Below are 27,596 nucleotides of genomic sequence, written 5' to 3' on the forward strand. Positions count from 1 at the left end.
AAACGTTTGTCGGCACACAGTTAGATAAGCAGATCGGGATCCATTTATACAATAGATTATCACTTGCTAAGAAAAAGTCACAACCTGCTGATACAAGCCGCAACATGAATTAGTGGTAGAAACCGGTGAAGAGGGAAGTCAGATATAAAAGTATAAATTGTCTGATTCCATTTATGTGACGTTCAGGAGCAGACAGAATGAATCGCGGTAGGCAGAAATCATAACCAGGGAACCGGCAAGATTAATCAACACAGGCAGAAATCATAACAGAGATGTCACAATCAGTAAAATGCCTGCCACGCAGCCTGAAGACTTGAGTTGAGAGATCAGCACTCGTGTTTTTAAAAGAAAAACCAGACACCACTGTATACACAGTTCTAATCCTGGCATTGGGCAGGCGGAGATAGGAGGATCCCTGGGACTCAATGAACAGCCAGTCCAGTCAAATGGGTGAGCTCTGGCCAAGGTGGATAGCAATAGAGGAAGACACCAACCTCAACTTTTGACCTTTGCACTCTTGTGTACACACATGCGCGTGTTTGCCTGCGTGTGTATGCATGCACATCCATGAACACATGCCCGCAAAACAACACGCACATAAAGAAATCATAACGGGGTTTGCTTTTGATGAGGAAAAGAGTGACTGATTGCAAAAGGTCCCACAATAAATTATCAGGAGAGACGGAAATGCCCCTTACCTTGATCACGACTTTGCGTATTTACCAAAACTCTTGGTAAGATTTATGTGTTTAGAAATAATAAACTGAACACAGTTTCAGTGTGGCACATGGTTATCTCCTTAGAATATGATCTTAAAACCAGAACTGACTTCTGATCTCAGCTGTCCTGCTGAGCCTGAAGCCTCTGAGGCTGCTCCTCTCATCAGGGCCAGCCTGTCGGCCTGCTTGTCCTAAAGGGCTAGTTCAGCCAGAACACCTGTAGAAGTATTAATGGTTGATAGGCAAACCTTGAAGCATTATACATTTCAAGAGCCACCTCGCCAATATATCTATACTGCTCTCCATGGCTCTGACACCCTAACCACACTGGTCTCCTAGACGTGAGCATGTCCCCTCCAGCCCCAGGTCCCTTGCGTGTGACTTTCCTCCAGCTGACATGTTCCAGCCCCTGGCCTACAGTTGACTCCCTCCCATCTCTGTAGTCAGGCTGGAGTTCTTCCCCTCCCCCACTCCTCATTTCCTTCATTCCACTCCCCTCATTTTGTAAACCGTCTGCCTAATTACTTACTGTAGCTCTTTCTCATGTAATCATCAACTCCCCGTGCCCAGGAAACACAAGCGTTTCCCCAGTTCCCGGCACATAGAAATCACCCAGTAAGTACTGATAAGTAATGACTCTCGTCAGTGTGCCTGTGCCTTAGCGCATGGACTGTGGGATCTCACTGTGCTCAGAACTTCCTGCTTGGGGACCTCACTGGGGTTCCGTGGGTACCAGGAAAAGTGACACCAGAATAAATATCACTTGAGGAAAGCTTTTCGTGTCTGCCAGGGGACTCTGAGAAATCTTTAGGACACCTTGACCATGGGAAGGCTGAGACACTTTCCACGGATGACTGTGCTATATGTCTCCTCTATTGGCCTATGGCCTGAGAGTCCTACATGTGGCCACAGGTGAAGAATCTAAAACACAAAGAGTCTGGCCATGTATGACCCGGGGATGGTCCCCATCTCTAGTCCCTCTTCATCCCAATCCTGGCAATGGGCCAGGAGGAGTAAGCGGCAGTAGCAGAAGTCTATGTCCATATTCATGTTTTTACCCAGGTTCTTTTCTTCTTCTTCTTCTTCTTCTTCTTCTTCTTCTTCTTCTTCTTCTTCTTCTTCTTCTTCTTCCTCCTCCTCCTCCTCCTTCTCCTCCTCCCCCTCCTCCTTCTTCTTCTCCTTCTCCTTCTTCTTCTTTTTTGGTTTTTGAGACAAGATTTCTCTATGTTATAGCCCCAACTGGGAACTAGCTCTGTAGACCAGGCTGGCCTTGAACTCACAGAGATCCACCTGACTCTGCCTCCCAAGTGCTGGGATTAAAGGCATGCGCCACCACCGGCTGGTTATCCAGGACCTCTGGCCAATTGTGGGGCTCACCATCCTCTTCTCTTCATGTCATGTATCTGGTCATCAGACCACCTTTCTTCTTGTGTTGTCTGGATCTGACGCCACCGCCCTCCCTGAGCCCATTTCTCCCCTTGAAAAAAAACAGGCCCAGAGAGTACCTTCAAAGCCAGAGCAGCTGGGCATCGAGCTCAGCTAACCTGCCCAGGATGCCCTCAGATGCCTTCAGTCCTGCAGCTCGAATGAGCGTGTTGTTTTAGATGACCTCAGCGTCCGTGACATCAGCGCTATGGGGAAAATACTCCGTGGCTGGTAGCAAAGTCCACAGTGGGTGTGAACATAAATAATGCTCTAGAGAACCTCCAAGGGCTTTGGACTAGAGAAGCGCCTCACCCTCTTCCCACCCACCTGCCCCGTGGCCAAAATTCCGCTTGTCTTCGTGGCTGTCTCCCCTGAAATGAATATTCTTCCCAACACTTATGGTCAATAAACTGTTTTTGTGAGTGTAATTTGGGACTTCTCTGTTACTCTTCTGAGAGTCTGTCCTGCGCCAGTGAGTTTGGGCCTCTGGGCTACATGTTAATTATTGTACCAGAACTCCTGGAGTTGACCCAGGACAGGATGCCTCTTTGGCTAGCAGGGAGGTTTTGCTTTGGCTATGAATCTAGCTTAGAGAGGCAGAGCAAGCGAATGTATTTGGATGCTTTAGTGATGTGATCCCCTTTCTTGTCTGAACAATCCACTTAGCTGGGGTTTGAGAAGCAAGCGGCAATGAATTTCTTGGGCTTTGTTGACCTTAATATTGCCAGTAATTAGCTTTGCTACCAATAGTGCCAGGAAAATTCTCCAACATTTTACAGGGCAGGATGACAAGAAGAGATCCATCTAAATGTATATTTTATATAGGAAGGTTGCTGGTTAAATGTACGAGGGCTGGGCTGGCATCAGGCACATTGCTTCAGTACCCTACACCTCAGCTTGCTCAGCCATGAAATGGGTGGGACAATCATCTCCTTAGTGCTCTTTGGGCCAGAGATGATCACAAGACACAACATAAAGCCTTGAGTTGACCTTTGTCTGCTAGATATTAAGCAGCTATTTTCTTCCCTTGACTGCTTGAGAAAGAGACAGAGGTCAGCAAAGATCTGAATTGATTTTATTAGTTCTGGTTATTGGTAGTGTTTCTCTTACCCATTAAAGTCTAGAACAACTCTGCTCACAAGCAAACAAAGCAAACCCAGTTTTATATTTGGGTTACAGGTGAATGGACCAAGTGGGGAAGAGTCAGTCCACTGTGGATCTAATGTCATTACATACTACTGCCCTCATTGCAGGATTTCATAGTATTTCTGGGCCATGCCGCTGCTCACTCATCCCAGTGTCTCATTTGGAAAGCATGGTGTCTCTAATTGATAACAAAATGGTTTCAGGATGGTACCCATAAGGTGGAGGCTTAGCTGCTTCCCTTTGCATCTCGAAGGGCAGTGAGTGAGCCAGACCAAAAAGAAAGAGCCCTTTCATCATGTCTGTCTGAGCAGGTGACTTGTCTTGGCAGGCAGACTCAGAATGTCACCCTTCCGTTCCTTTTACAGCTCCCAGGTGAATGGTGTTGTCCCCGGGACTCACCGACATTCGCATTGGGAAGAACATGCTGTGGCCCTGTCAGGAGAACTCGTGTTTTAGTTCTACCTTTCCTCTTGCTTGTGCTCTCGGTTCCCAGCAGCTGCTCCTGAGACCATTGTCTACTGACGGCAGTTGAGTGGGTTAGGTATGAGCTCTACCTGCGGAAAGCTGACAGCCTCTGTGTGTTCCCCTGAATGTGGATCCAGGTAGCCCAGAAGCACCTCCGTCACGCCTCTTTGGGAGTGAGGATCTGCCAGTGTGCAGAGGAAGCCAGAGGCAATGAAAGGAAAGAAGGAAGTCCAGGGTGGGTGGCGGATGAAACCTGTCTGGGATGAAGATAAGGAGGCCAACAAGAGCCAGGAGTCGGATCAACATGGCCTTTAGGCTATGGCAAGGTGTCTCTAGCTGGGTCTCAGGGTAGAGTGAAGCCACGGGGGAGTAGTCAGTGCCCCTGGATGGGAGTCTGAGGTGAGTATCATTGGATTTGAGTTTTGAAAGCCTCAGTTTGGCTGCTGTGCAGAGAATGAGTTGGGAGGGGCCAGTTAGGACCTGGGATCCCCCAGGCTGGGATGGGGCTGAAGGTAATGGGGTAAGTGCCTCCTATTCCAGAGCCATTGAACGGCTTGTTCCCTGGTAGCTTTTTTTTTTTTTTTAAGATTTTACTTAACTTTATTTTGTGTGTGAGAGTGTTTTGTCAATGTATGTGTTTGTGTATTTATTTTGTCAATGTGTGTGTGTGTGTGCACGCACACACACACACCTGTTGCTTAGTGAAATCAGAAGAGGGCATTGGATTCCCTAAAACTGTAGTTACGGTTGGGTTGTAAGGTTGTAAGTACTCTGTGTTGTGAGGCTCTGAACTGAAGCCAGGTCCTCTGCCACAGCCATCTGTCCAGCCCACCCTAGCAGCTTTTGTACCATCCACTTAAGACTATGATTTGGTCACTATTAAATCGTTGACTAGCGCCGTCATAATGCACTACTGTATCCTGGGCAGCGCAAACAACTGAAGGTTATTTCCTCACAAACGTTGACATAGAAGTCCAAGGACGGGGTCAGGCAGGGATGGCTGCTATTGAGACCCTCTATGTGACCTGCCAGGTGGCTGCTGTCACACGTGTGCTCACAATCCTTTGTGAAGCCTGTGTCTTCACCTCCTCTAGTAAGGACACCGGTCATGTTGGATTAGAGTCTACGTCATGACTTCATTTTTGCTTAATCTTCTCCTTAAAAGTCTGAGATGCTGGTGGTTAGGAATTCAGTCTCTGAATGGGGCTGGGGTCATGAGTCAGCCCATTGGTAGTTCCTCCTGATGGAGATAGCCTTTAGTATTTCTGTTCTCCCTCCCCATCCCACGCTGGTAACCACACCTGCAAAGTGAAGGTCCTATAACACTTTGATGGATTTCATTTGGGTTTTGGTCTTCCACCCGAATGGTGTTATGATTGTTATTATAACCACGGGGATTTCCTGTGATGGTTACTTCTTGGGAACAAATCTGTTGCATTTTACTTTTTCTGTGGCCTCAAGAAGCACCTGCTATCGGAAGCAGCTGTCAAGTTCATCCTGAGGGGGGAAAGAAATCTTTACCTCCTCATCTCACCTGTGGCTTGTTTGGTGTATGACCAAGGAACACTCCAGGTCTACACACACTGCCTCCTCCAATGACATAGAATCAGATGGCAAGATGAAACACACGCACAAGCCACGGTCCTGCGTGTGAGCTGTGCCAGGGGTTTTCAAAGTGTAATCTTCAGAGTCACCAAGTAATATCGTGGAGGGATTGGCTAGAGAAAGGCAGGTTCTCAGCCCTCATCGTAGAACAGCTGAACCAGAAACCCAGGGTGGAGCCCAGCAATCCGAGTTTTGACAAGACAGCTAGGAGTTTAGATGCCTGCTCAAGTCTGACGGCACAGCTTAGCCCAGAGAAACCCATGCCATGAGATTTCAAAGAAAAGTAGCTCATATGTGGAGTGGGGGATGAAAGGAAAACCAGAGACTATTTCTAGAAATGTGGTACATATGAGAAAGGCCTCGAAGAGTGGGTAGGATTTTTATATTTATATGTAGAAGATCATATTTACTACAGCTGCCATCTGCATGTTTATGTATTTCTTTTTACAAAAGTAATTAGCAGCCTGGACTCTAACGGGAAAGATCTGCTAGCTGTCCCTTCCCTGCATTTTTACTGGCTCACTATGAATGGAGGCTTCCACCAGCATATGCTCCGTGACGGAAGTGGCGGTTGCAGTTGGGGGCACTTGGCTGGAGGCTTGCCAAGTTCCAAACACAGCTTGGACTGGGGGTAGGGGCTCTAGCCCTATATCTGAGACAAAGTAATTCAGAGCATCTTTGAATCTCACAATGGGAAGGAGTTTCCAATGCTGTCTAGTCATTTAACCCAGCTAAATAACCTCTGAGTTGGCCTTGAGGGATGGGTGGAGCCAGGACACAGTATAGACACATAACTATTTTACCAGACCACTGAATGACTCTGTAGAACAGTGGACAAACTCTGGCCTGCAGACCAGGTTCTCATCTCCCTCCTGTTTTTGCAGGCACTGTTTGCTTGGAATACAGTCACGTCTGCCCACTGATACCTTGGGCCATGGCTGTTTTGTCCTATAACAGTACAAGTTCTTAATACTCTCTAAGTAACCAAAAACCCAGTTCAGACTACTTCAAGTGTCCATTGGTTTCTATATCTTTGAAGTTCAAAGAAGTCCAGTATGGAAAGCTGTGGCTTGGGATCCTCTGTGAGACAACTGCTGGGTCATGTCCATACTGGGTCATGTCTGTACTGGGTCATGACTGTACTGGGTCATGTCCGTACTGGGTCATGTCCTTACTGGCTCATGTCTGTACTGGGTCATGTCCATACTGGCTCATGTCTCTACTGGGTGATGTCCATACTGGGTCATGTCCATACTGGGTCATGTCCATACTGGCTCATGTCTCTACTGGGTGATGTCTATACTTCCTACTGTTAGGCTTCCTGATCTCTCAGACAGCTTAACTCTCCAGACTTCACCACCCATGTCCTTTCTACTCCACCCAGTCCTCCCTGCAGAGAGCAGGTGTCTGTGTCCAACTGTCTTGTGAACACTAGACTTGAAATCAAAAGTCCTGAGTTTGCCTCTAAACAGAGAAAACATAAGATGACGGGATACTGTGGAAATCAAAACAAAATTCTGAATGAATATAAGGGGTTGCTTTTATCCTCTCAGAATCAAAGCGTATTAAAGCTGGCAGAGGCCCATCTGTCATCCCATCCTCATACTGTAAGAAAAAAAATCCATAAACCTGTTTTAGTTGGCTCATACTATATTCTTTTTTATTTTTGTTTGTTTGGTATTTGAGCCAAAATTAAAAAAAAAAAAAAAAAGAAGCTAGAAGTTTTACTTTAAAATCCAAATTTCCAATTTCACTGAGCTGTGTCCCTACAGGGCAGGAACCAGTTGAAACCAAGTAGGGACATGCCTTTAGGACAACAACCTGCTACTCCCTTTATCTCGTCCTAGCCACATCACTCATGTGTCCCCGTTAGCACTGAGTTCACGCTTCTTGACTTGATGGAATCATGCATCTGATTCCCAACAATCTGGCTTCTCACCCTGTCAACATTATTAAAGTCCCCCAGCCTCAACAACATGTAGGAAGCACACAGCCCTGAGAAGCCACCCATGTCTTCACAGGGCATCTCTGTCTTGGGGTCAGTTTCCTCTCTATGACCAAGCTACTTAGTGTGCCAAAATAGCTAAGTGACTTACCACAGTTCTTTTGGAGGGTTGGAAACAAAGCACTCAAGATGTCTATCTTTTTGCCCTCCCTTGATGGGAGTATGTTTGTTCCCACTTCCCTTCTTTACCCATGAACCCCCAACTTGATTTAAGATGGAGCTCATTTTAAAGGGGTTTTGACATCAAGCTAGAATCTCAATGCCACATTCTCTTTTATTTTTCTTTCATTTTATTTTGGCTTTGTTTTTGGTTTGAGGGGGCTTTTGTTGGTTTTCAGCTTGTTTTAATTTGTGTTTGTTTGTTTTGAGACAGGGTTTCACTATATAGCTCTGGCCATTCTGGAACTCACTATGAAGACCAGGCTGGCCTCAAACTTACAGAGATCTGCTCCTCTCTGCCTCCCAAGTGCTGAGACTAAAGACGTGCGCCACTATACCCAGCTAAGTTTCACATTCTAAAGAGAATGAGCATGCTTTTCTATAGTGATATATAGATGATAAATACCTTGGACTTTGCAGATCACATGGTCCCTGCTCCTATTGTAATCTGAAAGCCACCGTAAACGATGCACCAGTGAGTAGATGTGGTTATTGTGACACTTCATCTTAAGGTCAACTTTATTGGACTTAGAGAAGCCTAGATTAATAAAACACACCACCGGGTGTGTTTGTAAGAGGATTTCCAGAGAGGGTTAAGTAAGAATGAAAGACCCACCCTGACTGTGAGCCACACCATCCGATAGATGAGACGAAGAAGCCAGACACATGTTGCTTCCTGACTACCAGGAGGCAATCAGCTTCCTCCGCCACAGGCTATGGCTGCCATAATCGTCTACCTCACTACAAGCATACATAGCAATGGACTGAGCAAACCATGCACCCAAACCTCTGAAATAGTAAGCCTCAAACAAGCCCTTCCTTCCTTAAGGTATGTTAGGCAGTGTTTTGCATAAGCAATGACTGGTCTGATTTGTGTAGCTGTGTCCCATGAAACTGCTCACAAAGACAGACAGAGTTGACTTCATGCTGTGGAATCATTCAGTAGGCCTACAAAATACAGGTTTGGGGTGGTCTCCCAATGCAACCCAGCTTCTATGGATTAAAGGATAAACTTGGACGGAGCATTTCCAAATAGCTTGCCATGATTTCTTTGTGGGATTTTATCTCTCTAGCATCAAGACTCATATAGTGTTACCCTTTCTAAGATGTTGCAGGATCTCTGAGAGTCCCTGAGACCCTCTGCGAAGTCCAGAAAATCGGCTTGATTTGTAAACTGACCTTAAGTTATTTTCTTCCCCACAGTAGAGGTTTACAAAAGCAATGGTGTGGTGTGATCACCATTCTGGCAGCTAGTGGAATCTGTGCTTCTGCACTTCTGTTTTTTTTTTTTTCATTCCTTAGGTATGATTACTCACATGATAAATATTTATATATACAACTGATACAGACAAAAGCTCTTTGGCATTCATGGGAAAGTTTAATTGAACAGAGAAGTCCAGGAACCTAAACTTTCCAGAACTGCTGCCATGGTAGGATTCTCACTACACTTTCCCTAGGCTGCAAAGCTCCACTCCATGTATGGTGTGATCTTCCAGGTGCCCTCAACAAGAGCATCATCTTCTCCTAGGCAGGAGCTAGGCTGATCACTATGTTTCATGGTTGCACATGGTCGCATACTAAGTAGGCTTGTCTTAATTTTTAAATCTTTATGTTATCATGTTCCAGATTTTATACTTGGCATTGAGACTAAAGAGCCAAGCTCAAAAGTTCCCTCTGCCTTTGGTGTTAGAGAAGAGTCTTTTGGGGGACCTAGAGAGCAAACAAATAATCATCTGAGTACCTGCTGAGAATACACCAAGAGAGAGTGCCTAGGATTATGAGAACCAATGGCACCGTTCACCTTGCTGAGGGGAGTCGGTGGACAGCATTGGCCCTGAGAATTGTGGGGTGGAGTTCTATCTAAAACAGGATTTATTAACTTTGACACTTACGGACATCTTAGACCAGATGGTTCCACGTTGAGAGGAGAAAGAGGAATTGTCTTGCGCATTATAGGACGGTTACTAGTGCTAGGTGTCAATAACATACCGGTACACATCACAGTTTTGATAACCAAACATGTCTCCTGGCATTGCCAAATAACCCTGGCTGGGGGTTGTCCCTAGTTGAGAACTGGTGATCTACAAGGGGGTGATGCCAGGAAGGCCACTGTGGTGAGTGATGCTCACAGCTGAAATGGAGCTAGCAGCAATGGAGAGGAGGCTGATCCGGAGGTTGTCTATCTGCATGCAGCTTGATAGTGGATAGACAATGGGGTAGACCAGGAAGTGCAAGGGATGACTTTTGTTTGCATCAATGACACTAACAGGCTGACTATGAAGCCTCAAGGTCCAGGCCATGGCAGTGAGGGGAGACACCTTTGCTCTTCTCGCTACCAGCATAACGACCTGAGTTGTTCATCTTTGCCTGGTAAGGGGTGGCTACAATCACGAGCCCAAAATACTCTTCTTAAAAGAAATGACAGCTTTATGGGTATAGGGATAAGTCATTAGAATTCGGCTTAATACCGTGTCAGTAATAGTAATAGCAAAGTAATAGTAGTAGATTCTCCCTTTGAACCTTTAACCCGTCTAGACCCAGGTTCTCAGTGCATCTCTCAACCCTCACCAGAAAAGCTTCCTTTAGCAGGTGGAGACCAACACAGAGACCTGCAACTGGTCGAGAATAAGACAAAGAATGAGACAGTGGCATTCTGAGCCCTCGGTAGGACATCCATATTACACCCCTCACTTCCAGGGCCCAAAGATCACTGCAGAAGAGGGGAAGGGAAGAGTCGTGGAGCCAGAGGCAGTGTATGAGTGTAAGGAAGCTCTGTTCTTACCAGACACAACGGGGAGGTCGCCCAGACGAACTCACAGCAGTGTGACAGCAGGCACAAGACACCCAAAAGCTCAGACCAGACAAGAGACGGGAGGCAACCATGAAGTTTCACCTCTAGCTGGGGAGTCATTGGCAGCTGATAGGAAAGGAAGAAAAAGTTAGTTTTCTTTAAGGATGTAAGTCAACCACACTGCAGTAGAAGGCCACATATCCCAGAGCGTATGGGTAGCACAAACTGGGCTCAATGGTTTGTTTTTAAATATCATTATAAAGTTGGGTAGGTATGGAATGAAGAGATAGATCTTGTGGGAGTTGGAGGAGGGAATAAATATGCTCAAAATACGACGTATGAAGTTCTCAATGAATTAATAAAAATAATTTAAAACAGAAAAAGAAAGGATAACTTTAGAGAAGAAAAGCCATCTGCCGTGGCTGAGAGAATGAAGTGTGTGTTTAATCGAGCATCAGTGGGACAGTATTTCAATGCCAGTTAAATTTTTTTCAAACATTCATGGAAGTTGGCAAACATACTGCAGAAATATACTTTGTAATACCCAGGAGGAGGCTGGCACATTATCTGATAACGCTGTTTGTGTTCTCGCCTTAGCGCCGAGGAATGCTTAGCTTTTCCTTCCAGTTACTAACTCAAGGGTTCTCATCCTCGGGTGAGCAAAGGGATGTCCAGAGGAGGCTTTTAGAATTGTGACATCTTAGGTGGAGACCCATAATCGGTGATTTAACAATCCCCGGCACGCCAGAAAATTCCACCGCAGGCGGTCGGCTGATCACTTCAGGAAATAATGTCTCGCAGTAAAAAGTGCCTTGGAAGAAACTGTTGTGGTTCCTATCTATCCTTGCCCTCTGCTCCGGGACACATTTATCTCCTCCAGCTCTCCGGTTTCTATCCAGAACTGTTCTGACAAACACTCCCCCATTGTTTAGATGCTCCCAGATCAGAGTCTTTTCAGGTTCTGTATCGTGCTTGCGGCAACAGATGCTGGGTCCTAGCTAGACTGGTCTTGACCATATAGACACGTTTATTTCTATCACAGAAAGCAAATAGAGGGCCAAGGCGAGCTCGTTGGAGGTTCTATCAATACCATCAAGCCCCCCGATGGTTATTGTCTGAAGTGGCTTGGAATTCAGCATGAGCGCACAGCCACACCGTTGCATATGGATAACACTGTCCACTGGAGAAAACCTTCCCAGGACCCAGTTCTATCCACCCAGCCTCCAAAAGACTCCTCTGGTGTCTCATTGGCCAGCAGCGCATCACCTGTCTTAGATCATTGGCCAAGGAAGGAAATTACTAGTATCCATTTTTCTCCAGTCAGGATTCCCTCCCCAAGATGAAAAGGTTGTCACCTTCTCTGAAAGCCATGTCAGCTCTGAGAAGGGTCCACAAAGAAAGAAGTTTACCAAGCGAAGGGGAGAAATGATGGCTGAGAAGGCAGCCGCTGGTCTCCTTTCTTCCAGAACCTTCTCCATCCTCCCCCACACTAGAGCCAGAGTTGAAGGCAAGTGGGAGTCGAGTCTATTTGAACCATCCCTGTGTCCTCACTTAAGCTATGGGTCATGTTGTATCATGCACTCCAGCATGAAGTGGCCCTAAAGTACCTACTCAGTTTAAATCAGTGACAAGTTATAGTTTGGATGGAAAACTAAGTATTAGGACATAGTCTAGCTAGTGCCAGGGGACAAAACCCTGACTCAAACTCTCATCTTTCTATAGCGGGGGAAGAAGGCAGAGTGTACTGTATTGGTTTGTGCAATCAGAAAGTTCAGACACACAAGAGCTCCAGGTCCATAAAGATCCACAGACTCAAATAAAACACTCAGAAACCTGTTCACACTCAGTTCTGAGGCCATTTCCAAGAGGAAACTTAACTCAGATGACAGCAAAAACCCTCATGACTGTCCCCTACTAGTGCAACTAGGCAGGTGTCTTCCTTAAGAGCTCCTACAAGAAGAAAAAGCCAGAAGGGTTAGGTCATGTGCCTGTCATTAGGCTGGAAAGGGGCTAGCACCCTCTGCATGGGCGAGGTCCAGACTCTTTGACCACTGTGTCTTGGGACAGGGTCAGTCCTACCCATATTCCATGAAATGGCTTCTCACAGGAATGAGATTCCTTTGCCAAAAGAAGCTGAGAACAGATGCTGAGCAGGCAAAACAACAGATGTCCACTGTACTTCTGGGCAAAAAAAAGCTGTTTGCCGGGCATTATACCCAGAGTAAACCACCACTGAGAGCCTCTTGCTCACACACAGGGAGATCAAACACTTCCTCCTGCCCCTCCAAATTGCAAAAATTAAACTTGAAAATTGAAATGATCATTTGTTGCCCAGATTAAAATGGGAATTTTTGTCTGCTGGTGCAGTAAAACCTTCCTATTGTTTCCCTCCTAAATGATATCTAAGAGATTTTTCTCTTTTGTCTATTGCCTTTTGGTCTTTGCCTTCTTTTTCTTGGCTGCTCACCATGTCTTGACTTCTTGGACTCAGAAAAAATGCCATTTCTTTCTGAGGGTCAGCAAGATGGCTCAACAGGGATGGGAGCTTGCCCTGCAAGCGTAATGACCTGAGTTCGATCCTCAGCACCCATGTAAAGGCAGAAAGAAGGAAACAACTCCATAAGGTTGTCCTCTGACCATCACATGCTCTCTGTGACTCCTGTGCCTTGGGATGAATGGGTGTGCACGTGGGTACACACACACACAAATTAGTCAGACACTTTAATGCCATTTCTCCATGACACTCTCCCCAGTTTTATCTTTCTCCTTCCTTCCCTTCCCAGTTAGAAATAATTAATAATCCTATCATGCCACATAGGTACAAGGCTCTACCTTAGAGGGCAGATACTAGTGATGTGTCTTAGTCATTTAGATAATGAATACGACAGGAGTGCCTGCTATAGCAGGTAAGTATGTCTGGTTCTCAGCCTTCCTAATGTGGTAACCCTTTAATACTTCATGTTGCGGTGACCCCCAACCATAAAATTATACTTTAGAACTCTAATTTTGCTACTGCTATGAATTGTATTGTAAATATCTGATATGTAGGATATGTGACCCCTATGAAGGGGTCGTTTGACACTAAAAGAGGTTGAAAACCACTGGACTAGATGACCCATTAGAGACAAAAATCATCAGCACTACCACCACCACCATCATCACCACCATCACCACCACTATCATACCATCATCATTATTATCAGCAGCATCATCACCATCACCACCATCATTGTCACTAACATCATACCATCATCATCACCACCATCTATAATCACCACCATCATCGTCACCACCATCATTGTCACTAACATCATACCATCATCATCACCACCATCTATAATCACCACCATCATCGTCACCACCATCACCACCACCACAATCGCTATCACCATTTCCATCACCACCGTCATTATCATATACACCTTGCTATGCCTGGAACTTCCTTTGGGGTAAAAAGTGTGTCCATCTTTTATAGTTCCTCGATGTTTAACTTTTAGTAGTAGTGTCATCATTATGATTTTGTCGAGCTTTGGTTGCCATGGACATACTGCTTTCTGAGTCTTTCAAAGATTCTGAAAAGCAATACTATTATTCCACCTTACAGAAGTAGAAACTAAGGCTCAGGGACATGAAGCCCCTGGCTCACACTCACAACCTGTAAGAGACAAAGCCTAGATATGGGCCCTGGTTTGACAGGTTCTGTAGCCCAGTCTCTCTCCACACTTGCCCAGTAGGGAATGGAAACTGGCTTCTGTTTTTCTGCAAAGACTGAGGTTTGTATCCACTACCTTGCATGCAAAGCATAGGCTTCAGACGGGGATCTGTGACCATGTGAGCGAGGATGAAGCTTCAAGTCCCGTTCTTTGTGTCGACTGCTTCTAACCATGGGCAGATATCCTTGAGGCTTCAATTAGTTCCAATTCCATGTGTCTCCAATCTCATAACCTTCTATGAAGGACCTTGGATGTCAGGCTCTTTGTTGGCAACATTATGAAGCTAGCTCTAAACCAGATGTCGAATAGAACAGTATAGACTGAAGAAAACATTCTAGTTCTGTATTGTCCAGGATAGCAGTTTAGGAGTCTGTGTAGTTATGGAGCACTTGAACTGTCTAGTATAACTCAGAATTGAATGTTCATCTTCTTTGTCTTTTTTGCTTATTTATTATTTATTTATTCATTTATTTATCTATTGGTTTTTGAGACAGAGTTTCTCTGTGTAACAGCCCTGGCTGTCCTGTAACTCACTCTGTAGACCTGGCTGGCCTCGAACTCAGAGATCCACCTGTTGTGCTTTTCGAGTCCTGGGTTAAAAGTGTGCTCCACCATTGCCTGGCTTGAATGTTAAATTTTTTTTTAATTTATTTATTTATTAAAGATTTCTGTCTCTTCCCCGCCGCTGCCTCCCATTTCCCTCCCCCTATCCCAATCAAGTTCCCCTCCCTCGTCAGCCCAAAGAGCAATCAGGGTTGTGGTCCTTGGACTTCCCACAGGGCAGGGAACCTTGAATGTTAAATCTTAATGAATTGTCATTTAAATAGTCACATGGCCAAGGCTACCTACCACATTGGACAGCCTACCATCAGCTAGAATCATCTGGCTGTTTTCCAGCCTCTGACAACCCCTTAGCAGAGCTCGAAATCAATTTATTTGGTAGCAGACAGCATTTGAAATAAAATGGAATAAAATAATGGGATAGAATTGTTTTCTTTTTCAGAAAAGAAAAAGGAAATGTGAGCATGTATTATGTGTGCTAGGCTTTGCTAGTGACACCTTGTTTCACAGATTTATATCTGGGATCATGACCCAAAAGAGTTTAAAAACAGCTTCCTGCCCCAGAGTAAAGTCACGGAAATTTTGAGAGTAACAAGCTTATATGGCGCTTCCTTCTCTAGCCTAGAGCTCTGCGAGACCTCATTGCAGGAATATTCTGTCCCTCTAGGTCTTCCAGGCATGGGAACAGCGTGTGGCTTGTCTAAGACAGTAATAGAAAGTGACTTTGTGGTCATCTGCCTATATAGATGCAGAGACCCAAAATGATGACCTATAGGCAGAATCTAGTTTCTGACCACAGTCCCTGGGACTCAGTAGTTTTATTTTTTCCTCCTTTAGATAGCTCATCTCTTCAGTTGGGGTACCTTGGTTCAGTTTTGCCATCCCCATCCAACACCCCTAAAGGAACTGCATGTTGCAACCTGTACTTGCTATATATGCAATTATATAGAATGTGATAGGAAGCTGGGAGATCCCAGGATGCAGCTGTTAACTTTATAGGTAGGCAAACAAGCCCCAGAAATGGGAAGGGAAATGCTGAGACTTCCCAGAGAAGCAGCAAAGGAACAGGTTCTCTGATGCAGAAGACAGAGGAATGATGGGGATAGGAGGGGATGAGAAAGAAGGGGCTGGACGAGGAGTTGGAAAGATGGTTAATACCCTCATAGCCGAGGCCTACAGCTAGGTTGGGCTTCTGTGGAGTAGGTGATGAGATTCTAATAAACATCATGAAGGTCGTGAGGGGAGCATTGCAGGACTCCAGACGTTTGGGCCAGGGCTTTGCCCACTGAAGAGAGCCTCATAAAACCCCGGACATCTGAGAGTGGAGAGAGCTTAAAGTAGCTTCCAGGATTCCAAAACTTGTGCCCTGCCCTCCGATGAAACATCCCTGGCCTGAAATTTAGTATTTTCCCCAGGTGGCCAGCACAATGAGGACCATGGGCAACTTCTTCCCTTCTCGGAGGCTCAGGGTGATATCTATAAAGAGAGAGGATGTGGGTAGGGTGAGGCAGGAGCAGACTGGGGGGTGGGGGTAGGGGAACAGTGATCTGTTTTGACTGCCCTGGTTCTGAGTCCATCTACCTGGCTTCTCAGCTAGGATCCGAACCTCGAGCCTTTGAGTGCCGACACTTCCAGAGAGTGGCTGGTGGTGGGGAGCCATGGTGATCTGTAAGACCTTAAACACAAACACCAGGCCACCAAATAAAGCATGTCTGGGGAGGCACGTCCAAGCCAAACAACAACTGGTCCAGGGAAATTCCCTGAATAACAACCAGGACAAAATCTATTTGCATTCTATGTGGAGGAGGAGGGAGGAACTTAGAAACTTCTAGGTAATTCTAGAAAATTAGATGTTTCTAGGCCCCTTCACTCTAATGAGAAAACCTTTAAGTCCAGGGGAACCACTTTGCTAGCCGATATCCCCTAGATTTCCCTACAGTGTATGGGAGTTTGATGGGCTGCCAGGGTCTCAGGAAGCAAACATTGTATAAATATTGAAGCCTCTGGCTCAGGGGCCAGGGAACTGAGTCACTCAGCACAAAGACAATTGCCAACTTCCTGAGGGCCTCCATTTTCCAACATGGTTCCCAGGGCCCCAGACAAAACCCAAATGGTATTTCTCAGATAAGCTATGAAGTGAGCAGGCAGCTGGAAAAGGGGCTGCCAGGTTGAGACAACCACATTCTCCCCATTGAGAATATCCAGGCAGGCCCGAAGTCCCGGTGACTCCGCAGGGAGAAGAGCATGACCCTTTCTTTTGAGGTGCCTTGGACAGGAGATACTGCTGAGAACACCCCACCAAAGAGGGAGGGCAAAAGAGAAAAGTGGGCCTCTCCTGGACCTACGATGCGGAATGCACTCAGTGGCAGCCTTTGGGTGGTGGCTTCGGTCACATTAATTATCCCCTCTGGGCCAGGGAATTCCCTGCAGTGTCTGTCTCCTGGGTGCTTGTGACAATTAAATGATACGATGCCGATGAAGGTTTAGCGATGATGATGGCACAATTACTGTTAGCCGCTTTATACAGGCTTCTCTACTAACTAACTGTTACGGGGTGTTTGTGGAGGAGATGAGGGATAAGAGAGCTGGCATTGACTGATGGGAGCCTGCTCCAAAATGGAAAAAAAAAATCCCAAGGCTAGCAGAGACCTAGTACAGTCTCCCCCTCTCCATCCATCTTCCTTGCCTGTTCCCAGCCATTCTTACCCAGCTTTGGAGAGTGGATTTGTAAAACCCCATAACCAAGATGGCCAAACAATATTTTTGAAGCACTGAGGGTTGGCACCTCCCCCCCCCCCATTCAGTGAACGAGGCCTCAGGGTCAGGAAGGGCTGCAGAAAGCAGGGCTGACAGAGACGTTTCCTGGCTTTAGAATTTCCAGAGCCTGTGCCTTCAGAAGAACAGAAGGGCTTTACTGCAAATTCAAATGTTCAACACAAAGCGTAAATTAGGGAGGACAGAAAGAGCTCCTATCTCAGAGTTAACAAGATTATTCCTCTGCCTGGGGGCCGGGAGGGGGCTCTCTGGGCAAGAAAGGAAAAGGCGCATCTAAACTGAGTCCTTAGAAGGAAACCCAGGGCCAGCCCTCTGGATAGAGCCCATGCTCACAGGCACCGTCGACAGCAGACAGGGAGGGGAGGCAGGAAGGGGCAAAGTAACTCAAATAGGGTTTCCACTTATAGCAAAAGAGACATAGATATTTATAGATATATAATTTATAGATATAGGTAGGTAGATAGATAGATAGATAGATAGATAGATAGATAGATAGATAGGGACCTAATTCAAGTAGAGCCAAGGAGAATTATGAGAAGTCACTGTGTCCCTGAGTGTGTGGCGGCCACTTGTGCCTCCTCACTCATGATGCTCACTGCCGTGAAGCCCATTTCATGTCAGACACATGCTGACATGTGTCCTTCTGCTGTAACTGCCTGTGGCAGCAGCTGTCAGGGGCAGCCCGTCTGGCCAAGAGCTTGCCGCTCTGACATATGTACCGACAACACTCTCTGGAAGAAGGCAGTCACGGCTGTGAGGCATGCTGGCGAGCCTGGCAGCAGGGCTGCAGAGGGCATTCTGTTGCCTTTAAAGAGGCCTCACGTGTATCCGACTGTGCTCACAACCTGCTGACCTGGGAAACTACGGCCAGGCCAGGACCATCTGTGGGGAGACCTGGGGAATTGAGAAGACTCGTGCCTCCACCCTGTTACAGAAGCCAGCACCTACAGGGTTCGTCTTTCTCGAGGGCCAGCATGCATACCTGCCAAGCTCTCTCGGACTGTGCCAGGGAAACTCAGGACCGACATGCTCTGGACTGAGAACGGCTGTCATGGCTGCTTCCTCCTCCGTTAAGGGTGCTGAATTACAGGAGTCTTACTCTGTACCCTAGGATCCTCCAGTCGTTGTTTCTGGATTCTTTCTAAATGGCTTTTAGGAGATTAAATGGCCGCTGTCAGAAGAAGTTAGACACCCTTTTAGCTGTTCATCCCCAGGGCTCCTGCAGAGAAGCCCCTGCCAGCAGACCGCGGCTGCGGTCAGAGCCTGAGTTCCAGTTAGAGCCGTACTGACTGGTCTTCTATTAACTGTGTGACATTGAGCACGTAGTCCCAATTCTCTGGATCTCAGTTTCCTCATCCATACAATAAGGGGAGTGGCATTCTTCCTTGAGTGAAGGAAACTCATTAGGAGGACCCATGTAGCTTGGTGAGCACACTTCCTGACAGAGAGGAACCCCTCTGAGTTTTATCTGTTGCCCTGGCAAACTTGTCTTCTGCATTTACCCTCCTGCTTCACCCTAGGCCTCTAAGTCTTGGAAACTGGCCCTGGTCACCTATGCCACACTAGACCTCAGCATGGCCATTAGCTTAGGATAAGCTCACCCTTTCTAAACTCTCTGACCAGCTTTCTAGAACCCGGGCTCTGGGCCAGCCGAGCTGACCTCTGGGTTTGCCTACTACAGTCCAGTTGTTCTAAAATGGACACTTCTTGCACCCTGAGGCAAGCCTCCATGGTTTGTGCAAATTTGACAAACTCCTCTCCCCCGGGCGGGCCTCAGCTTATTCATTTGCTCAGTGGTTCCATGAATCAGTTTGGTCTTTCTTCTATTCATTCATCAAATGAGAAGGAAATAGCATGGCAAGATGAGCATGTACTACATGCTCAGTGCTGCGAGGAAACCGGTAGACAAAAGCATGGCGCTCACCCCATGGGGCTCCCAAGGACTCACAAACCAGTACATATGTGCGACCTTTCAGCCCCTTTCTGCACCAAAGGTCTGAGCGTTCTTGTCATGACACACGCATGGCCTTCTGAGGTGATAAGAACACATCACTCACTTATTCTAAATAAGCACACACTACAAAGCCCAAGCTCTCTCTTCGGAGACAACAGACATGCTCAAAATACGTTGCACAGGCAGATCTAGTCTCAGTTCCACAGCAGGAAGTGCCCGGTTCATGCATTCTTCTGCGGCCCACAGAGAACCTTAGATGGAGAGAGCTCTGGGAAGGAGCTAGTGGTCAGCAGCCAACAGCTTTATTTTGACAGCCATCAGGAAGGGACAGAAAGGAACCCTTGCTGGCTTTGTCCAGCAGAGGATTTAAGAACAATCTGAGCCAGGGTCAGTGGCTAGCTGATGTGGGTAATTTCGGAAGAATTTTTACAACAGATTCAAGGTAAGGATACAGGACTTGAGAGGACTTTGAAATTAGTTATTGCTTTTTGAGCCTAAGTAATTTGTCAAAGAGTACTCTGAGCACAGTCTAAGTTACTTAATACAAATGCTGAGTTAGTCCCATTCTAAAGATAGGAAATTGAAGGCTCAATTTTGCAACTGAAATTGAAGGCTCAACTTTGCAACTGACTGCAATCCAGAGCCCACCCTAGTCCACCCACACCCCAGCATCCAAACGTGCCCTGTACTTTTCCTCTTTCAATGCCGAGATTAGTGTCTCTGTGACCTCATCTTAGGAAGTTAGATCGTGCCCACAGGACTGTTTCAACTCTGAAATCAAACCCAATATCCCATTGTGAGTTACCAGATCCATTCCTATGCAAACCTCCTTCACCTTTCACACAGCCACTTTGTGCCAACAAAGTGCGGGCTTCCACGCGTGGGTCTCCTTGGTACTTAACTAGTACTTGAGAACACATTCAGGGTACTTTGGGTTCTAATGAAGTCAGTACGCTGCATGTGGCAGCTGCTGCACCCTGCACCCCGCCTAGGTGTGCATTTCTCTGGGCCCCAGGCCATCGCCAGCTCATTGCTGAAGCAGTGGGTTCTCTGCTTGATGCTTCACCTTGCAACCAGAAACTCAGCTGTTTTTATTACACTTCGAACCAATTAGTCAAGCTGTTAGGCTGTCTCCAAGTCAGTTTCGTTGCTCTTTTAATTATACTCCAGCATAGCAGAGGTGCCTCTAGTTTTTAAAGAGCATTCTAAAGACACTCTATTAAAATATGAGAACATTTTTATTTCCAAGGTCAGGTGACCCTTGGGGAGAAGGAAGAAGAGATTGCACAGGTGGCCCATGGGTAGAAAGAACATAACTTCAGCTGCAATGCTTATGAGGGAAACTGTGCCATTATCTGCTTTTAAAGAGACTAATAAATCTGATCACATAAAACAGAGTCTAGTTTAAATGTAAGACCATTTCGTGGAGAGGATGAAGTGTGGAAGAAGAGAAGCCCAGAAGCAGACCACAAAGGCAAAACCATTTGTTAATGAGAGCGAGCCTTATAAATCATGTTGTCTCAGATGCATGGTGGCCAAGAACAAGGCTGAGGCTGGAGGAGTCATATGATTGATCCAAAATTAGAAAGAGAGGGAAACAGGACCCAGGTCACTACCAGCCTGCTCAGAGAAAGGCGCAGAAAGGTGTAAAAAGATAGCCAGGGAGGAAACACAGGTGCAGAATCCGATGCTGAATCCAGACTCACTGGAAACAAGCAGATGCTAGTGAGAATAGAGCTGGGGACCCTCGTACACAGTTGGTGGGGATGTAAATTCGTGCAGCCCCTATACACATGAGGATGGAGGATCCTCGAGAGCTAAAATTAGACCTGTTATATGACCCAGCAATACTTCTCATCAGTATATACTAGAAGGGATCTAAGTAGACATACAACCGGCATGTCTGCACACTGCTGTTCATCAAATAACTTTTCACTAGAGCCAAGTCAAAGAACCAGCCTAGGTGTCCAATAACAGGTGAATGGATAAAGAAAATGTGATACATAGATAGCTATAGATATATGTATATACAATGGCAGTTATTTCATTTTAACCATAAAATAGAAGAAAATTGTGTCATCTGCATATATATATATATATATAATTTTTAATGTGTATGTCCCTCAATACATTTCTGTGTACCACGTACATGGAGTGCTCCTGGAGGTCAGAAGAGGGCATCAGATTCTGTGGAACTGGAGTTACAGATGATTGTGAGCTACCCACATTTGCTGGAAATGGAACCCTGGTCCTCTGGAAGAGCGGCCAGTGCTCTTAACCACTGAGCTGTCTCTCCAGGCCAAAAAAATCAGTGCTTTTTACACAGCTCAGAACCTATCGTTTCCATATCAAATTCAGGGTGTGTGTGTGTGTGTGTGTGTGTGTGTGTGTGTGTGTGTGTGTGTGTTTTAATACAACTTTAAAACTTTGGGGGATAAAAAAATGAATAATTTGTGTCAGGTGTGATGGTGTACACCTTTAATCCCAGCACTCAGGAGACAGAGGCAAGAGGATCTCTCTGAGTTCTAGGCTAACCTCCAAACTTCATAGAAACCTAGAGAGAGAGAGAGAGAGAGAGAGAGAGAGAGAGAGAGAGAGAGAGAGATAGTTTATGTCAAAGGTAGTATCTGTAAGATAATTTATATGAGCTGTTTTTGTATTGCCAGAACTCAACCAGGCTTAATTTCTTCTGCCTCATGTTGCATTTTTGAAACTGTTACTTGCACTGTCCAATATGTTAGCCACTGGCCACCTATGGCTACTTATATGTAAGCTTATATTAATTAAAATTAAGATTAACACAAAACTCAGTCATGCTAGCCACATTTCAGATGTCCAGCAGCTACATAGAGCTGGCAACTAGTGTACTAGACAATGCAGATAGAGGCTGTCGTCTGCCAGCCTGGCATGCACCACTAGATAGCACTTTCTGAGGGCTGGCAACAGCGGTCACTCTCGCCTAAATAATTCTAAAAGAAATCAGAGGTTCCTAGAAGTATGTTGAGGGCATATCACATAATCTATATTGCCTAAACCTGGCAATGCCAGGGATTACATCCCAAGCAAACAGAACTACTTTCCCAAAGGCTTGTCACCACCCTCAAATGATGCTCTCAAGGACAGGTTCCTTACACCTGAGGTAGTTTGCGAATCTGTATGTGGATCAACTTGGAATCTAAAAGACCTTTACCCATAAAATCAACGTAATAAATCCTGTAGGTGCACCTCCCTACTTTATGGGTTTGAAAAGGTGGGGTGAGAGAATGACCAGGAGAAAATCAGAAAGTCAGATCCCATCATTTGGGGGATGGGAAAGGTCAGTGACTGAGCTTGTTGAGCGCACGCATGCAAAGCACCAGGTTCTGTCTGCTGGTATCACGATGAAAATCCAGATAAATCAGCGTTTTACAGGAGCTTCAGATGGGGGGGGCGTGTTCTCCACATGTCCCTATACACACCTACACAAAGAATATTGTTAGGTTAATTTCCTAATCTAATTAGCCAAAAAATACAAAATCTCCCTGGAAATGAGATCGCTGCCAAGGCAAGGACATCAGCGGCCTATCTCAGCCCAGCATCCCTGACCCCAGAGGTCTGTTGACACTCTCTAGTATTGAAAAAAAGATCAAGTCACAGCACCCTTTTATAATCAGCCTCTATCGGCAGCCTGGAAGAGCTCTCCCGGGGGTGCCTGGATTTCCGCTAATGATGTACTTAGAGACATCACACGCTCCTGGAGCTTTGACCGTGCCCATCATCCCAGCAGCATCCAATCCTGGAGGTGGGGACGGAGGGACAGAGTGAAGTCCCAGCTCACAGCGGCCTGTTCTCCTCCTCCACCCCCTCTAATTTTCTCTCTTTTCATCAGGCTCAAGACTGAATTCTGGAGGACCAAGCTCACAAAGACCCTTCCCTAAATTAGAAAAAAAAATGAATTGCTCTTGAATGGAGGTCCTTGAATTAGAAAAGAGATTAAATCAGAAGTTGTAGATGAGCACATGTGCTGTGGGTCTGGTGGGGATTTGACAGCCTTCCAAGCTTTCCTCGCTGGTGGGGATGGCTGTACTATTTGTTCTTATTTCATTTTTCAGGCTCACAGCTTTGCTTCCCTTGGCAGGGGTATACCACCATGCTGCTCATATGAGCAGGATTTATATTTTCTCACGAGCCAGAGAGGAGGGGGGAGTGTAATATTTTCTAGAGGACACTGAGCAGAAGTTAGAAAAGAAAGAGAAGGGCTTGGACTCAAGGGAATGTTTCATGAGATGTTCTAAGTGAGGAGAATTGTTTTGAGCTGTGGAGAGACGGTGGCCATGATTCCAGTCCATGTTTCCAGAACACACACACACACCTGGGTGCATGCATGTGTGCACACAGAGACCGGAAGAGGATGTCAGGTTCTCTGCAGCTGGAGCTACAGGAGATTGAGAGCTGCATGCCGTGGGTGAAGTACTCCTAACCATTGAGTCATTTCTCAGCCTTTGGCAGGGCAGCGAATGCATTTTTTCCATGTTAACTCATTCAAATTTAGTTAATGATTTCTTTACCTGGCTAATGAATGCATTTCTTTGATTTATCAACTGAAGACAGAAAAGAAAAAATGAGTAATGGAGAGAGGCATTATGAAATTGAGCCAGGCATCTTGGTGATGCCTATAATCTTAGCACTTGAGGGGCAGAGGCAGAAAAATGATGAGTTCAAGACCAGTGAAACTGTCGATTTTTAACAAAAAAAAATGATTTTTTTTTCTTCCACCCTAGTTACCAAAGCTCTGAGAGTCCAGTTTCAGAGTTAAGCAGCCAGGTCCTTGTTCTACAGGACCCTTGTAATTCAGGACACTTGTAATTAGGAAAGACAGAGACCCTGTTCTCTTGTCATTAAAAAGAGAAGAGTGGATGAGATGAGTTGAAGAGATTATAGACCTCCTGATTATGAAACTAGCTTGAGGGTGGTGTGGGTAACACCAAATTTAGTTAGGGAAAATATCAGGTGCCAGATGCACCAGTTAGAAACTGTCTCGGTTGTGCTGCCGTAACCAAGTCTTGGAGGCCATGAGAACCAAGATTTGTTCTTGCTCATGAGGGATGCGTATGCATGGATCCAGGCTCCAACATCTTGGACACCATCAACACCTCCTCCACTTATAGCCAGGTGAAGAGATCAGCAATATGCAAATCAAGTACTCTCCCCTCGAAGGAACACACACAATCTCCATGGAGATTCCATTGCCACAAGTCACCATGTGCACTCTTCATGTGCCTAGAAGGCACCCAGATGCCAGTGAACAGACAACAACTGCACTAGGTCAAGAACCTTGGTCTTTAGATCCCCTCTGTAGTTTAAGAGTCCAGGCAAACTTATAACCCGTGAAGTCTACGTGTGTAAGTGGTGTTTTCAGAACAAGGCTGATCCTTCTAACAGAATATGAACAGATGGTTTTGAACTATGTCTCCAACTTTGAGTGGAAATAAAGGAACTGAATGATGTTTCATCAAAGACCACTAAGGCCACCTATAAGAGAGACTGGATTTCTCAAAGGCAAAATTCTTTATCAGGTTACATCAGATGGCTGCAAATGGCATTTCAACCCTGAGGTCTTGTGGTCTAGGCAGGTACCTATTACTCAATTTCCAAGACTTTAGGGTGGTTAAATCCATTACATCTCATGGGAAGTAGATCTCAAAAGTAATCATGAGTAGGTCTAAACAGAAGATTAACAGTGAGGAGATCTCTCCAGCACTACCCAGGGTTAATAGTGGCACTTTGCAGAAATATGTTGTATAAAACGGCTAAAGTGTTGTTACAACCATTTCAGAAATCATTGGAAATTCTGCCTCAATCTAAAGTCAAAATTGACTCAACAGTTTCTTTATGGAAGTTTTTAAAATGTTCTAACACCGTATGACCCAAAGATAAACTCATTTGCCACTTACATGCTCGGGCCTGACCGTTGGAAAGAAGCAGAAGTCTTTGCTCTCTGTAATTAAACTATTATGTTTCTATGAGAGGAGCAAGCCTTGTAGATCTGTAAAACCACTATAGTACAGAACATACCATGGTCTCAAATCTGAGCCAAGGTGTTAGAAGCAGCGTTCATTAGCACTGCAGAGTAGAAGGGCATGCGCAGGGGACGTGCCCCTAGCATCTTTCCAAACCAAGCCTGCGGGAAAGGCCCACAGGGCAACACAGGTGAGCGCTGCCAGGAACAGCTAGATTCATAACACATTTGAGTTTGGATTCATTTTCTTTTCTTTGCTTCACGTTCAGAAGTCTTTTACTGTTGTCAGATTTTTTTTTTCAACCCTCTTCGGCTCAATTGCATGACTACATCTGAGGCTTTGATCCACAGTTTAAGGAGCTGGGCTGTACAGTAACAATAAAATATATAGTATAGGAGACACAGTCCTTAGTATCATTGTCAAATATTCTGTACCATACATGACCGTGTGCGCTTTCCGGGGCTGGCAATGCAGTGGGTCTGTTTATAGCAGTATCACACGCATGACTAACGCCTTGCTCTGAAGCGTCACTCCGCCAGAGCATCATGGGGCAATAGGGCCTTTCCAGCTCCATCCTGATGCCAAGGGTCCCCTGTCAGGGATCTGACCTTGGCCCAGACTTTATACAGCACGTGAGCACACTCTTTCCTCTTTCGTGTCTCTTCATTCAACAGTTCGGCTTCTATTGTCGCAAGGAAAGGCTATGTGCACGCCTGAGTCTCTGCCTGTTGGAGGCGGCTCATGGGCTCATCTCAGAGGCACTCAGTCAGGCATATACCATGTGCTGGGGACTTTTGTCTGGTGGGGAGATAGTTTCCACCCGTCCTACTTCTTATTCTCCTAGTTAAGATTATGATGACTAACAACTGACGTTTCCAAGAATTAGAACCTCCTAGACAGTGATCTCTTGTTCCCTTTTCCAGTTCCTTACCAGCAGACTCCTTACAGTCCCCGGGGCAGCTCCAATGTCATCCAGTGCTACCGCTGTGGAGACACCTGCAAAGGAGAAGTGGTCCGCGTCCACAACAACCACTTCCACATCAGATGCTTCACCTGTCAAGGTAGGAGGCCCTGGCTCAGCTCCCTTGGCAGATGCTTGGCCCTTCCCCGCCAGCCCATGCCTAGGGACGGGAATATAACAAGCTGTTAAGATAGCTGTAAAGGCCAACACTTTCCGCTGGGAATTCGCTCTTAAGTGGTGTGGAGCCCAAGGGGACGCTTGAGTGAGATTAGAGCTGGCTGGGTGGGTGGGTGGGTGGGTGGGTGTGAGGAGGTCCTGGCCTTCTCAGAGAAACAGAAGCAGGCCAGGAAAAAAAGACAATCCTTAGAGCTACCGTCTGCATCTGAGAAGACTGCTGCTTGAGACTCTCAATCAGCTAGAGAGTAAAGGATAGTTTTAGCTACCGCGGATAAACCCAGTCTGGCTTTGAGATGTACAGCTATTCTGTAACAGTATGGCGGTCCTCAGCAGAGAAGTCTAACAAAAAAAAGATTTGCCTTTTGGAAACAGATGTTCTGTTGCTACCGCTTACCCACATAGAGCTGACTCACAGTGTCCTGCATCCTACGCCAAGGCTCGCTCAGCATTCCCAAACAGAGAGGATCACTGTAGCAGGAAGGGAGCGGGGCTCATCTGAAAGAGAGTCCTGTAGCCCACAAGCCATGCTCCTCTCCAGGGGGCTGACAAACACCTCTCCGGAGGCACCTCCCATCTCTGCCTCCAGGCTGCCAAGTTCACAAAGCAGCCATGGCCCTGGCAGACCGCTTGCGCTTGCTAGCTTGACCGGGAACCTGTGACTTGCACCTGGTGATCCCAGGTTTATGTACTGAAAGTTCAGTGTGTGCTATTTGTTCTGTCCTCTGTGACCGCGCTTCGGATACTCGTAGCCAGGTCTTCCCATGACAGATTATATCACAGGTCCTCAAACTGAGCCTCATCTGCAATGACTCCCTCCTGTGTCGTTATCATGAGGCTTCCTCTTTGATCCACTCTAGGTCGTCAATGTTATTCTTAAATCGTGATCCCCAGAACGCATCACAGTTCTCAAGGTCAGACAAATATAACAAGCACTGTGTTTCTGACAATGGGACTCATACTGGCTTGATTTCTTAAGGACTTAATTCTTACCATTAACTTATATGGAATATATGGTCAATGGAAACTTCCAGATCTCCTCTTATCAATAATTACCTCAGCCTCATCAGCCTCATGTATCCAACTGGGCTTTGTATTGAGCAATATATATATATATATATATATATATATATATATATATATA

General features: G+C 45.9%; 1 protein-coding gene across 3 annotated transcripts in view; it reads left to right on the plus strand.

The window, feature by feature from the left end:
• Positions 1–27,596, plus strand: part of Ablim3 (actin binding LIM protein family member 3) — a 113,850-nt gene that overhangs the window by 16,946 nt on the left and 69,308 nt on the right. For all 3 annotated transcript variants that reach the window (XR_007594593.1, XR_007594592.1, XM_050157912.1), the window contains one exon: positions 26,241–26,378. Coding sequence is in view for 1 of the 3 variants with exons in the window: in XM_050157912.1 (XP_050013869.1) it covers positions 26,241–26,378 (138 nt within the window). In the remaining 2 variants the exon portion in view is untranslated. The remainder of the gene's footprint in view (positions 1–26,240; positions 26,379–27,596) is intronic.

The sequence above is a fragment of the Alexandromys fortis genome, unplaced genomic scaffold (genome assembly GCF_014885135.2).
Source record: "Alexandromys fortis isolate MF-2015 unplaced genomic scaffold, M_Fortis_MF-2015_v1.1 scaffold_94, whole genome shotgun sequence".
Taxonomy (NCBI): domain Eukaryota; kingdom Metazoa; phylum Chordata; class Mammalia; order Rodentia; family Cricetidae; genus Alexandromys; species Alexandromys fortis.